The sequence below is a fragment of the Lathamus discolor genome, chromosome 2 (assembly GCF_037157495.1).
Source record: "Lathamus discolor isolate bLatDis1 chromosome 2, bLatDis1.hap1, whole genome shotgun sequence".
Taxonomy (NCBI): Eukaryota; Metazoa; Chordata; class Aves; order Psittaciformes; family Psittacidae; genus Lathamus; species Lathamus discolor.
This window is the reverse complement of record NC_088885.1, coordinates 105245631-105260381: the sequence shown is the minus strand read 5'-3', so window position 1 is coordinate 105260381 and position 14751 is coordinate 105245631. Positions and strand designations below refer to the sequence as shown.

The 14751-nt window shown below is 45.5% G+C and overlaps 1 protein-coding gene and 1 long non-coding RNA gene across 11 annotated transcripts in view; one reads left to right on the top strand and one right to left on the bottom strand.

The window, feature by feature from the left end:
* LDLRAD4 (low density lipoprotein receptor class A domain containing 4) overlaps positions 1-14751 on the top strand; it is a 288224-nt gene that overhangs the window by 259253 nt on the left and 14220 nt on the right. For 2 of the 8 annotated variants that reach the window (XM_065667943.1, XM_065667944.1), the window contains exons 1-2: positions 13403-13486; positions 13744-13886. The exons of 3 other annotated variants lie outside the window; for them this stretch is intronic. Coding sequence is in view for 2 of the 5 variants with exons in the window: in XM_065667942.1 (XP_065524014.1) it covers positions 13417-13486 (70 nt within the window). In the remaining 3 variants the exon portion in view is untranslated. 3 more of the 8 variants (XM_065667945.1, XM_065667942.1, XM_065667941.1) reach the window with 3 other exon arrangements.
* Positions 5370-13819, bottom strand: LOC136008529 (uncharacterized). Of its 3 annotated transcripts, none has more exons than XR_010610126.1 (3): positions 12864-13819; positions 8060-8152; positions 5370-5808 (listed from the first exon to the last, which is right to left on the bottom strand). It is a non-coding gene; the product is annotated as an uncharacterized LOC136008529 (long non-coding RNA). The 3 variants fall into 3 exon arrangements; XR_010610125.1 differs by lacking the exon at positions 12864-13819 and adding an exon at positions 11988-12339; XR_010610127.1 differs by lacking the exon at positions 12864-13819 and adding an exon at positions 10402-11273.

Below are 14751 nucleotides of genomic sequence, written 5' to 3'. Positions count from 1 at the left end.
AGCCCCGCAAATTTATCTACCAGCAGTGACAAATAACTGTGTCAGACACCTTTGTTTTCTTTCCTAAACAAGATGTTTTCTATAAATGCCCTCATGGATTTAAATTCTGTAGCTTTAAGCACAAAGGAGAGGAAGAAGGTGGGGGGGGGAGAGGGGGATTTCTTGTTGTTTGCGCAGGTTAATATTAGTATTTATTTCACTCTGTGTTTCTGCACGTTAAAAAACAGTTTAAGTTCAGATTCAGATGATTTTAAAGGTCTTTTCCAACCTAAATGATTCTGTGAGTTTAATAACCTTCAGAAGGACCCATCTGAGGATTTGACAGTTTGAGGGTAGCAGCTGGGAAACACTGTCCTGGCATCAGTATTAGGGGAGTTTGGCTTAGAAGCATAGCTGAGAATCAATTCTTTATGTGCTTGGGCTATATGGCGGGGGAAAGGGAGTGAGAAGGAGGGGGCTGCTTTGTCCACAGGGTACTGAGCGAGGTCTGTTAGTCATTTCAGAAGTTTTTTGGCTCATCTCAGGCATAGAGCTATGCTTGAAGTTTAACACTTCCATTTTGAGAAAGAATACTCACTGTTATAATGTGGCATATTTCTGCATTGCATTCATCCAGATATTTTGGGAGATTGCCTTCCCAGCCGTAAATCCTAAACTGTACATTCACTGTTGAATTCTCAACCACCAGCTAAAACACAAAGTGTCTGACAGCCCATAAAGCTGGGGATCCAGTGGGAGAAACTGGTAGCCTTTTTAGAAATGAAGGAACAGAAGTCAATGGGTGGTTTACTGCAGTATGGCGAAACACAAGTGTGCACTGAATGGAGGAAGTAGAAAGAGTTGTTAGTTGGTTAAGCCAGACACACCTAGACAGCATCCTGAGCTGCTGCCAACCCACATGGGGTTTTTGGACCTTTTCCAGGCTTTGTTGCTGAAAATAAATAGTTCAAGATGTGAAACTTTGAAGATTGGATTGACCAGTGAGCCGTGCCTCTGGGTGTGAGCTTTAAGGGAGACTCAAGCTTCAGATTTGGGCTAGAGGCTTGCAGAGACAAAAGCTGTGATCGAAGTTTAGCCTACATTTCATTTGTTAGCAGGGGGTGGTCTGCATTTTTTTTTTTTTTCTGTTTCTCCTTATAAATGGGATTTATTCTCACCTCAGAAATTGAGAAAGGGCTGTCAATCTGATTATTTAGTTCAGCTGCTGGCTTTGTAGCTGCAATTCATAAAAAGTATCACCTCTTCTATTTCACAGGAGCAGCATGTGAAGAAATTAAGTAACATCTATAAACCATTCAGAATATGTAAAACAATGGATATATGCTAACTATTATGTTATTTATTTAATGCTTTGATAGCCATGTTGCAAAACAAATGAGGAGGTGGGGATATCTTTTGGAACAGAATATACTGCAGCACCCGCCTTGATCTGCATTAGACATCTGCACTGTGAAGTACAAGTGATGCTGAAAGATGCACTGAGAAAACAAACGGGTTACAGTACTGTCGTGTTAGAAATGACAAAATATGCAGGCAGTAGAGAAACTAAAACTACTTCTGTTTCAGGCAGAATCGTAAAGTATTAACTGAAGTACAGCAGAAAAGAAAATACAAACAGTATGGAAACTGGAACTCAATTCTTTATGCGACAGAAGTTCATGCTGTGCTTAAAAAAAAAAATCATCTTTTTTTTCTTTTTTAAGCAGAAAAGCAGACCCTCAACATTTTGTGCTTTAATACTAGGAATCACAGCTCTTACCTCTGAAAGTTAAAACAAAACAAAACCAAAAATACCTTCCTGGAAGTGTTTGGAGGTGTTCAGGTTTAAGCAGGCTTTGAGAAAGACACCTACAGTGAACAAAAAGATTTAGTCTGAGCTTTCAGAGCTAGAAATCTGAGAGGACATGCAGGAAAAATGCCAGAGTCCTTTTAAATTCAAAATATCTAAGCTGTCTGCCCAAAAAGGGATAGGTTCAAGCTGAGAGCCAGTTTGGGTTGTATGACAGATTCGTGTTTCTTATATGCATGACCTCGGCTTGAGTAATTCCCTTCTCCCGTCTTCTGTGTGTAAAACAGAAACCAGATATGACAGCAAGGTAAAGTTACTTGCCGTGGCTAAAAAAACAGGATGAGCCCTGGAAAGGGTGTGCCTTTTCTAATTAATTTAGCAAAACTCTGCTAATACGATGACATGCAGCTTCCAAGGCAGAAAATATGGCAGGTATCAGCAGAAACTCAGCTTTGCCATCCTTAGTGTTGTATGGCAACAGTTATCAGATTTCATCCATGAGCCATCAGTGGTGGGTTAACTGAGATTTCACCCATGAGATCCTTTTCTACATCTACAGCAGCTAGTGGGTCAGATCCCTGAGAACAGAAGTGGGCCAGGAAGCTCTTGCTGTAGATAGTAAACTTTGTGAGGGAAGTAAATGCAAGTTTGGACTGCACTTAGTTGAGACTATAGAAATAGGAGTGGTGTGGGATGTGCAGGGAGTATATACTGCCCTGCCCAGCAGCAGGGGCAGGGTGGCCACGTCTTTGCCGTACACCACAGGGAGTTTATATGCATCGTCCTTGTGGTCCGGGTTGTGCCCAGGCACTGTAGATGGGAGAAGGGGCACACGTGTGCATGTAGGTGTTTGATGAAGTCTGGTGCACAGCATGTGGGGGAGGCTGAGGTACCTTCTATGTGCAGGTGGGCAGCACGTGCCTCCAGTGTCAGACACATCCCAGACCCGGCACGCTCACTGAATACGCACCATGCTGGCAAGCTGCACGCTCTCACAAGCTGTTTGTCTGGGACTTCTGAATGGCAAAAATCCTGGTCTGAGCTGCTATGCAGATCAGGATGCAGGGTGTCCTGAAATCCCAGACAAATCTCCTTAGCGCTTTTGGTAAATCTGCAACTGGGATTTACCCTTGTGACAGCACATCCCAAGTGTGATAAAAATAGCCTGTCTGCCAGCATTGCAAACCTGACTCATGTCCTACAGTTAATGGGTGAGCAGTTAAGGCTGTTTCTGGAATTGTTGCACAAATGCATGAAGTGGGTCCAGTGGCAGGGGATCGCAGATGCACATTGCAAAGCACTTGCCCGGCTCAGGATGATTCTCTGCAGCTTTAGCTTAAAACTCAACAGATCAGAAGTGCAGCAGAGACCCTTGGTCTTAGGCTGAAAGTGATGATGGAAAGATCTCTGCCCTTTGCCTCTCCTGAAAGCTGTGTCTATCCTGCTCTTGCCTAGAGGCAGTCTGGAAGGTGTGCTCTGCCTGTCCCTTCCTAGGCTGGGCAGAAAGCATGGCCCTTTCCCATGGAGGAGGCTGCCTAACAACTTGGTTTTAACCCTTTACCTGAATCCTAATGAAAACCATGGGTTTTATTAAAAATAGCGACCATACCAAATTCGAAGCATCAGTAGTTTTGCCACCCCAGTGAGGTGACACAGAGAAGCAAGAGGGAGTGGACGTACTTTTTCTGCTCTCCGTGTGCATGCACATATGGGAGAACATGGTTTCTCTGTAACCCTGAGAACTAGTATCTTACACTCAAAACTTCCTCTCCAGCCAGATCTACCCAGAAAGTCTCACCCCACCTAAACAGGGTGTAATCTCTTTAATGGGCTACATAAAAATGCTGTTGGTGAGTCAGTACAGTGTCGGATGTACAGTCGCAGAGTGGCAACATAGAATGAAATGCAACCTCCTGTCCAAAAATACCAACCAACCAACTGTAAGAGACATTAGCTGCCAGTTCCCTATGTGTCTGGTGAGATTTCAAACAAATTTTGGGGTTTGCTGTCACACATAGGAAAAGGCCATTGCAGCCACTCTGGGACAGCCTTTTGCTCATTAAGAAAGGGCACCCATCCATTCGCCACAGATTTTGAAAATGCACCTTTGTGATTTAGGTCCCTACATGCCATCTTCAAAAATGGGTTATCAGGCCAGTGTGTGAAGACTTAAGTGAGTAAGGATGTGCCCTGTGGAAGCGCTGCATAGGTGCTGCTGGGGTACTGAGGTGGGACAGGCAGGGAGAGCTGAAGGGACTTCTCCTAGATCACCAGCATGGTTGTGATAGAGCTGGGGAGAAAAGCTGAATCTCAAGTCTGATCTTGTATTGAGTAGACCATGCATCTCCTTAAACATGTCCTAGGCCATGCATTTGGGGCAGTCTTGTATGTTTTGTATGCAGGATCAGTTTTAATTTTCTTTCTCAGTCCCTGAAGTCCTCCTGTGAGACTCTTGAAGTTTAATTGTACCTTGTCTGATCCCGTAGTATGCTGGTAGTACAGGGAAAAAAAAAAGGAGGAGCAGTGCTAGAAAACACGTCTCAGCTCTCATGGAGACCCAAGCTCTGACCTGGAGTCTGTTCAGAAATATCCATCCCTCCCAACTTCCTGGGCTCAGTAGCATCAAAGCCCATTGAGCAGTGGGATCCTGCTGCTCCCTATATGAAGCGTGTATCATTATGCTGCTCTTTTTGTTTCTGGTTCTTGTCTTCCACCCTGAAATGACTGTCATGGGAGCTGCACAGAGGTACTACAGTTACCCTGGCCTTAGCAGGGTCCAAGAGGTTGGTGGTCTTTGTATTAAATGGTTAGGCTGCATTCCTGTCATATGTGCAGTCTCAGAAGTGGCTTGAGTTTGTAGATACCATTAATCCAGCTGAAAACAAGAATACTGTCATTGCATTGGGTGGGATTGGCCTCATTTTATGTAAAATAGCTGCGGATTTAAGCTTCATATCAAGTTGCTAGGGTGCTGTCCATCAAGCAATGTTTGGAAATCGTTTTTTAGAAGCTATGCCAGTTTTGACATGCTGCTATAATATTTTTCTGGCTGCAATAGGGCAAGACATAGAAATCTTATGTTGTCATCACACAGAGCTGTGAAGCGTTCTTTTTTTTCCTTCCCCCCTTCCCCCGGCTTTCTCTCTCTTGCACTCTGTCATATGGAAACCAGATCAAAATTATGAAATTATTGCCCACAAACTGTGATCTTTTTTCTCTTTTGTAGTGGGATCTGACAAGTCAGTGATGGCTTGGTGGTGTTGGTACTAGCTGTCGATGCTGCACGCATTTGTATGTATCAGGAATAGCTGAACTTGGCGTGCTTCGCGGTTGGCACGCAGGCTGGTGAAACGTCAGATTTTTAATTGTGATAAAGTTCACGAAAGACAAAATTATGGCAGATGTTTCATTTTGTCAGAGCCGAACTGAATCATTAAAATGTGATATGATGTACTATGAACAAGTCAGTGTAAACACCATCCCTGTGAACGTGTCAAAAGACTGAAGAATGTAGACCATTCATGGTAATGTTAAAAACCACGTGGTATGAATGCTGTATTACCAAGCTTTTCTCTTTAAATGCAGAGCATGAATCTTATGAATTTTTATTGCCTTTATACAAAATGAAAAGATAACATATTCTGCTTCGATAAAAATAGCCTGGTGGCTTCTGCAGTGTGGTTGTCATTTCGCTGGTGGTTTACTCAGAGGTCTGCTTTTCACAAGCAGCAGCAGCAGCGAGGTATCCAATTCCCATTGAGCGCTGAGCTCGTTTGCCTAATTCCCTCTTTTCTAAAGGATATATTTTTGGGAAGTCTTACTCCTCTGCCAGTCTGAAGGAAGCAGCAGAAACGCTGCTGCTTGCTGAGGAATGCCGATGGTGATCTGTTAAAACTGGCTCCAGATAAGTGGTTATGGAAAGACTGTAGGAAGCATCCAACGACCGACATTCGCCGTGGACTTTCTCTTCCATCTCCTCCTCACATCTCCTATGTGAGGACTGTTGTCTCCACACCCACCTAGGCCATTAGTCAGAAAGGAAATGCATTAGAAACTTCCTGATGCTTACCCATAAGCTGAGTACATACATCTGCAGTTACTCTGTTTCTTGCTGGCCTATGAAGTCTTGACTAGATTCTGATTCTTACTTCCCATGATGTCAATTTCAAGGTTTTACTGTAAATTAAGTGTGTTTCTCACTGCTTCAGCTGCTGTAATCAAGAGAGTTGACAAATAACCTTCCTTTTGATGTAAAGGTCAAAGAAACACTGGAAAGATGTGATCAAAGTGTGTTCCAAAGTGTTGTTTTATGCCACTCTTCTGATTTCTATTTGAGGGAGCCTGACATAAGCGTTTTAGAATTTTTATTGGGAATAAAATACTCTTGTTATATCATAGAGTGAGTTATAAACTGTAGTAAATACAACTAATTTTGCATGTGAAAAATATCAGTCCCCATCTCCTTTGGCGGTGCACAAGTGAGATGAATGTGTTCTGTAGACCAATTTAAATACTCTTAAGCTATGGCTCCTTTCTCCAGATCAATTACATTGAGTTATTGGGGAAAATCTGTGTTTGTGTGCATGGACATTCATGAATTGTATATAATCGATGTGTTGTATTTTAAGTGGGGCTGCCAAAGCTAGAAGTAATGAACTCAGTAAAATGGCCATACAGGATTCAGTGATAACAGTTGTTAATGGCAACGCATCTATAGTTTTTGCACCATGGCAGTTTGTGGAAATGCAGTATGCTTTTTAAAATTAGCATAAATTTTTACACCTCTCTTGCACCATAGGAACTTAATCCATCATGAAACCTCGTTAGAGGCTGCACCACTGTATCCTGAGGCAGATGTGAAATTTGTGTGAGTCACTGATTTGCGATCTATCTGAAGGAAACTGAGTCTACAATTCTTAAGAAAGAAGCCACCCATTCGGAATGCATTTACACTGCTTCTTTTGTATAAATCATTAGTGCTATAAACTATCCATTATTGTTAGAAGAAATTTAACAATGCAAATAAAACAAAATACAGTGGCAGAGCAATTTTATGCTTGATTGTAATGTTTAATGGCATGTTCTCATAAAGAGATTTTCCCATGCTTCAGACCTATCGTGTCTGTGACTTACTTGATTTCTGATGAACATCCCCCATTTTATTCCTAGAGTTGTTTTCTCTAGAGCAATTTCTGTAATAGTGCTACAGCATGGGGTTATCCAGGGTTAATTTCCCTTATGATTACACATCCAGACAGCATGTGTGTAAATGCTGAAAGACGAATGATAAGAAAACTGTAGGATAAAAGGAAACAAAGAAAATTCCTTTGTTTTGCTTGTAAATCCATTTTTCAGTATGCACGTATTTCCCTTACTCACTTATAAATGTTAATGCTAGCTTATATTGGCATTGTAGTTCTTTAGAAGCATTACTTTTCTATCACAACTGACCTCAAATTTTTGCATTATGTGGATTCCCTTTCTCTCCCCTATCTCTTTGGATACTTTTCCCGGGTTCCCCTCTTCATCCTTTCCTTTCATGTACCAGGCAGCACCATCAGTAAGGCAGAGTTTCATATCTCTAAACTAGCTGATTATATTAACGTCAAAAATAAAATACAGCTCTTCACATTGTACTTGTATTTTTAGTACCTTATTGTAATCCTTGTTCTGCTTTCCCTTCTTATCTCTGTTCTGTTTCTTGCCCTTAGGTTTCTTTTTTAGACCAGGCTTGCTGGGTTATTTTGTGATCTTGAAAGCTTTCTGCACCGTCCAGCTTTTTTAAGGCCTTCCACAAAACTTAGTCAGAAAGCACTAAAGTATCTTGATAGTCTGTTAATCGGCAGTCAAGTGCCCATTGTTTTCTTTTCCTGGCTGCCAAGGAGTTTGTTGGCAATTGAGATTTATGGAGTGAATAATCCACCTGGCAGGAGACTCTCTGCAACTCCAGAGTGTTCCTTAGTGTAAGAATGTTCCTTTTTGTGTATAAAATACCACTAATAGCTTATTTAGCAACCTATATTTCTACAACAGGGCTTTCAGTTTTTTGTTGGAGGTAGATTCTTGCATATGCATAGATTCTAGCACCCATGCTAATTCTGTCTCTCATTTAACTTTCATCTGTTCCTATGATAGGATAATGCATAATGTAATCTCTCAGCTTTTTAATGTGGTCCTTAGTGCATCTCTTCTAGCTCCTGTCTGAATGGGATTAAAAAAAATGAAATTAATAATGAGGTATGACTCATTCCTGTGCTTGCTGGGAATTACCTGGAAACCACGGGGATCTTAGGTACGGTAATCATGCTTCAACCATGGAGAGTCCAGTACCAGGTACTAATGGCAATTACTGCTTGGAGAACCCTGAGTGACAAAGGAATAATAAAAAACCTCAAATTATTATGGTACTTTCTTGCCTTTTCTCTTAGTTAAATGGCTCATTTTTATAACCACTGATTAGATTTCAGCTCAAAATAAGCCAAAAGCTACAGAATATGATCAAAAAGGTAGAAGGGATTGCAGTGTTTTCAATGCAGCTGATTTTGTTCACAAGTTTTTAATAGAACTAAATGGAGGATTGAATTAATCAATTATTAGAATAAGTGGAAGCCACTGTATAACAGTGTTCAGCATAATGGGTACCTGCGTGAAATTCTGGTTCTCAGCCACCCAGTTGCTTCATCTGTTTGGGGACATTTTCATCGTCTGAGTAGCCTGGGCTGATTATCACCCTCAGATTTACGGCTCCCTTTCCCTACATGGAGTTTCTTATTCCTTATGCATCAGCACTAGGAAATTCTGTACCTGTTTTTCAGCAGTGGCAGGGGGGCATAGAAGTTACCAGTACCGTAATCTCCAGGGTAAACAGGGCCAGCGTATTATGCTCAGTGTACCATTTAACCCTGCTGGAGGAGACGACTGTAAATTGCCTGTGTCGAGCCAGCATCTGAGGACTAATAGAACTGCAGTGGGGATAATTCATGAGTAGATTTTCTCACTCGCCAGTGTAAAGAGAGCTAGGGCTAGTCAGGTCTGAAGCAGTGATTACTTTTAAAATAGCGTGTTATAATTCAGTGTCCCAGATTGAACCCTTCCTTCCAGCACAGGGAAACAAACCATTGCACACATGGCTAACACATGGACCATGCAGGCTGTGCGACTAACTATACACATGAAAGACTGCTTTGCTTTTCCTAGGAAACAAGATTTGGAGGGAGCTTCTTAGTGGAGGATTCCAAACGGTGATTAAAGAGAAAAGAAAAAAAGAGAGATATAAGTCAATTTCACAATCTTTTCTGTTAATGCAGAGTGAAGAACAGCTTTAACAGGGAGTTAACTGAAACGCTGTCCTCCTCTGTGATAAATCCCTCCACCAAACTTGCTTCTTTTGGGTTGTGTCTCTGATCTCTCCACAATGCTCCCATCTGTTAATGGTTGTAGATTTGTGCCCATCTCAGATGGTTTTCTGGGCTGAAATTAGGTGCATAGTTATCGACAGTGCAGGGAGGGGGAGACACCTCTGCACACATCCCCCCCCCACCCCACCCCCCGCCGCTGTCCAGGTTCCCCACGCAAATGACCCCAAGGGGTTGACTGCAGGCAGGAGGAAACACCCCACTACTTTGCAGTTTCAAGACTGTGGTTTTTCTCATCCTCTTCAGAGTAAGGACTGGCCAAGAGCCTACCCACCATCAGTAATGTCTTTAGAGAAGCAAAGAAAAAGGATTAAGTAGCGGAAATGAAAAACTCGTATTGAGAAAGCAGCATCTGTCCAGTTTTGGTCATCAAAGCATGACTGTGTTTTCTTACACTTAAAGAGATTAACATATTTACTATTAGTAAAACACAGAATCAAGGTTTTTGTTCTTGCAGGTTCCAGAATGAGTTTTTGTTTTCCCAGTCAAGACTGAGGAGACAGCTTAGTAAACACATCCTTTATAAAATTTCACCTAAAGAGTTACTAAGTTAGTGCTTAGCTTTATCATTGATACACTAGGCTTGTAATGGCTTGTGGAGAAGTATTATGACTCAGCCTGCCTAGGGAGCTTCAACCCCATCTCAGCCTGCTGAGAGGTCATGGTGGAACCTGCTGCTGCGAGGGGAATTTTAGAAGGAAGTCAGTCCCCCGTCCTTGTTGACTGAGCAGCTTTTATGGCTATCCGGCACTTGCTGCATAGTTGTTCAGCCCCTAAAGGGATTGATTCACAGTAAAAACTTGATGATAAATTCATAGTAAATAGGTAATGAGCCAAATACTGTTCTGAGGATGTTTGTGAGGATGCCTGTGAGGTGCATCACTTATGGATTCAGTAGTCTGTAACCATTTTGCAGTCATTGTGCCTGCACTGGTACAATAATATTAAACAAATTTTGGTGGGTAGGGGAGAAGTGGGCTAGACAGGGAGTAAAGCACGTTATGTATCAGTCTGTGTGCCAAATCCCCAGTCTTGCCAAAATAATTATTTTATGCTGTAGGTTAATGCTCTTCAGGAACTGGAAACACTGTAAACATCCAGGCTTCAATTGTAGGAGACCAAAGTAAAGGAGAAGTATTAATACTGATACATGAATTTTGTTTTGTTTTCTGCTTATAGTATTTAAACTACACTTACCTGAAACCAACTTCTCATTTTAAGGTTTGGGAATGATATACGTGAGTCAACCTTTGGCTCAGAAACTTTGTTTTACACTTCAGTCCTTGACAACAAAGAATTTGCAGCAGGAAGATAACCAGCTTCAGCAGTGCCTCTGTACACACAAAGCGGATCATGCCTATACAACAGCCATGTTTAAGAGGCCAATCTGTTGGATTAGTTGTTTTCCAAGAAGTCCAGGTGTGATAAGATCATAGTTTTGAAGGTGCTCCACATCTGCTATCTGTACTGAATTATTTCTTTCTCATGGTAATGGTGCTGTAGTCAGTTACTAGTCCACTTGCACAAAAGCATTCCATTGACATATAATTTGAACTCATTTTGCTCTTCTAGAAACTCTCAAAGGATATTTATTTACAGACCACATTCACTGTGCCCTAGCCTGACTGTACTGTTTGGATTGGGGCCTTAGACCTTGCAGTATCGAGCTAAACGTCAACAGCGGTTTAATAAATCCATACCATGGGGATAGCCTGTAACCAAACGATAGGCTGTGTGCAGTGGATATATATATCAGGATGTGTCTCCTAGTATTTTAACCAGCCTGGCTCTTCCTAGTGCTAGTTTGATGGGTGACTGCAAGCAGGTCCACTCCCCTTAGCCTGTCTCCTCTTGGCTTTTGTCATAGAATCTTAGACTCCTTGACTTTGTCATAGAATCTTAGAATCAAATAGGTCGAAAAGGACCTTTAAGATCATCAAGTCCAACCATAACCCCAGGACTGCCAAGATCACCACTAAACCATGTCACTAAGGGCAAACTGATCTACCCTCAAGATGTACCCTTATGACTGTTCCTCATTATCTCCACTCACAGCCACCCCTCATCTGCCCCCCATAGTGGCCCATACTGTATCGCTGCCACCCCTACCCCCCATGGCCTCACCTCACACACCTGCTCTTCCCTCATGATCTCCCCTTATGACTGCCCCTCACCCCTCATGGCCACCCCTCACATCCCATGGCTACCCTTGCTCTCCCCTCATGGCCACCCCTCACATCCTATGGCTACCCTTGCTCTCCCCTTATGATGTCTCCTCATGGCCGCACCTCCTCTCCCTTCAAGATCTCACCTCATGGCTGCCCTTCCTCTCCCCTCATGATCTCCCCTCATGGCTGCCCCTTCTTTCCCCTCACAATCTTCCCTCATGGCTGCTCCTCCTCTCCCCTCATGATCTTCACTTATGACCACCCTTCACCCCTCATGGCCATCCATCCTTTCCTGTCATGATCTCCCCTCACAACTGCCCTTGACGCCTCATGGCCACCCCTCGTCTCTCCTCATTATATTCCTCATGGCCACCCCTTTGAGACTAGTCCATGGGGTTTGCAGGCCAGAAAGGTGTGGGGAGCAGCGGGTTCATGGTCGGCCCCATAGTGTGTCCGGAGTCTTGGACTGCTGTGGCTGTGACGTGTGATGGGGCTCTTCTGCAGCCTGGCTCCTCTGCAGCCTGGCTCCTTTGCCTTACGCAGCTCCCAAGACCTGAGTAAATGCAGACCAGAGGGTGAACTCTTTTCCTGCTCGTGTAGACAAGCAGGTCTTACCTGGTGTTTTGTCAATGATACAGTAATCCGGCAAAGAAACTAGAAAACTTGGCCATGGTCGTGAAGCTGGAATAGGAGGAACGTCCAGGGAGTTGGCGGACATAGTGCTGAATAAGGGATATGGCAGGGACTCTGGTGGGGCTGCGCTTCAGGTCCCTGCTGCTGACCTCCCCTGTGGTTTTCTGACTGTGACTGTGGGTTCGATCCCTGTTGAACTGACAGTCCAGAGCGGCTGGTGCTGGGGCAGAGGAAGACAGGTGCTGCTGGAGCCGGGGATTTTGCCAAGGAAACACACATGGGGTTGGAACCCAAGTCTCAAAACCCCCGATGTTATCCTCTCGCTTCCCCTCTGTGTTTCTGCTTCTGGAGGTTACAGGCGCGATGTCTTCTGGCGGTTATCGTTTCACGATACACCAGGACGCGTCTCCCCAGTACCTTCCTCCCGCGGCTCTCCCCACAACGCTGCACACAACAGAACTGCAGCCGCGCGGCCCGCGGGCCTTTCTGCTGTCGCTGGCTGTGTTCCTGAGGCGCGGGCCGGCGGGCGGTTTCCTTGCCGGTGCCTCCCCAGGTGAGCGGGGACGGGACGGGCTCAGCCTGGGTGGTTACAGGCAACGGAAGATGCTTTGCTCCTCCCCGGCCCTCACCCCGGCTCTTCGGCCGGCACCGGCGGCTGGGGCGGGGCGCGGACACGTGCTGGGGGGGGGGGTGGGGGTGGTAGTGGTGGGTGGGCGGTGCCGGAGGCGGCGGCGCAGGCGCGTCGGCCGGGTCAGGCGGAAGAGCTGGGGCGTCCGGAGCGCCCGCCGGGCCGGGCCGGGCTTAAAGAGCGGCGGGGCGGTGGCGCGGGTAAGCTACACTACGCTCATTACTCCGTACCTCCTTCGCTCGCTCCCTCCCTCGGCTCTGTCGGGCTGTCGCGGGGTTCTCCGTGTCCTCTTCTCTTTTTTTTTGCTCTCGCCGGTTATTTCTTTTAATTGTTTTTATTTTTAATCATTAATCTCGCCCGGGCCGAGCGCGGCGGGACTCCGCCGTCAGCGGCGCGAAGGCGGCTCCCTTGTCTGTCCGTGTGCGCACACGCGGAGTGGGGGTGGAACGAGAGTAGCCGGTGCTAGCCCCGGTCCGGCCCTGCTCGATCGCCCGCCCGCGGCCGCCTTACAGCGCGCCGCCCGCTGTCGGCAGCACTTAGTAGTCGGTAGCGCCGGGGCTGGGCCCTGCGGTGCGCTGCGGAGAGGGACGGGTGGACAGGCAGGAGGCTAACTTGTCTGTCTGCCTGCCTGCCTGCCTGTCTGTGAGTCAGTCAGTCCGGGTTGAGCGGGCGGTCCGAGAGTGGTGTTTCCCTCGCTGGATGGAGCTCGGGGCCGCTGGTGATGCGCTGCCTGCCGCTGGGGTTGGCGGAGCGGCCTGAGCCCCCCGTCCGCCGGAGGCGAGCATGTCTAGTGAGCGGCTTAACAGGACAGCGGTGACGGATGCGCGGTTAAAAGACCTGTTGTTGGAAAGAGGTATCCGCTCGTTCCTCCGGCGTGCCTGCGCGGTGGGGTTGCTGCCAACTCCGGCCCCGGGCTACCGGGGCGACACCCGGTAACTTGCAGCGCAGCCCGCTGGAAGAGCGCTCCCTGCAGAGCAGCCTACCTGGGGCTCCGGGCGGGACTGGGGTCCTCTCTGCTCGGGAGGGTTCGGGTGACGGTGCGGGCACTTTTGTGGCTGTTGGTAGAGTTATAAATCGTTTCTCTTTTTTTTTTTGTGCTTCTCTGTGAAGGTGCTTTCGTGCAATATGTAGTTGTCTCTTTGGTTTTGTGCATTTGCCAAAGAAAAATATTCTCCTGGGGGAAAAAATCGTGTTCTAAATATTATTTCCTGCGTGTGAAGAAACAGGTGTGCATGTGACAGAGATCTGGGGAGGTAAAAACATATACTTTCTCTTCCCAAAGCTCCCCCCCCCCCCCGCCTCTTTCCCAGTTAATTTATAGGAAAAGTGGGGAGGGGGAGATGCCTGTTAGGAAGGTGGTATCGAGGGCCCTTTGCACCCAGTAGCAGGGCAGGAGGTGAGCCGGCAGCTGACGTGACCCCAGTCTGTGTCAGTAGCTGCCAGAGACTTTTCAGATTGCTCTGAGCAGTGCCAGTAAATAGATGTTGTTGCTGCTCTTGTCTCTTTGCTTTTCCTGTTAATAACCTAGTGAGTAGCAGGAGGGCTGGTTAGGGGGAAAGAGGGATTAAAAATTACTTTCCTTTTTCCCTTCCCCGTGCTTTTTAGTGGGAAAATGCACTTGGACGTCAGTAGGGTGTTTTGTTGGTTATTTGGAAAATCCTCTGTGCTCACACCTATGTGCTATGGTTTTAATTTTCTTTGTAGCCATGTTTTAGTGAAACGTTTCCAAGTGAAACCTCCTCCCAGGGGAATGCTCACACTCGAAGTCACTTATTTCAAAAGGAGAGGTATTGTCCCCTGCCACTGAAATGCTGGGGCTGTGATAAATTTAGAAGACTCTGCCCTTGGCAGATAGAGAAGTAACATGTCATTCCAGTGATCTCTGCATTCTAGGAAAGCCTAAATCAACATTGCTTGTTTAGCATGTTGCCCTTTAGCAACAGTCTCTCAATTTCCAGTCTAAAGTATTACATGGACTCTCCCCAAAAAAAGTTCTAGGTAAAGAAGCCATTTAGTGCTCAGTAGCTGCAGAATATTAATTGCAGCAGTTGTCAGCTGTGTCAAGTCTGTATTCTGTGCTTCTGAGCCAAGGAAAAATTACTTAAACTTGGCTTTGGT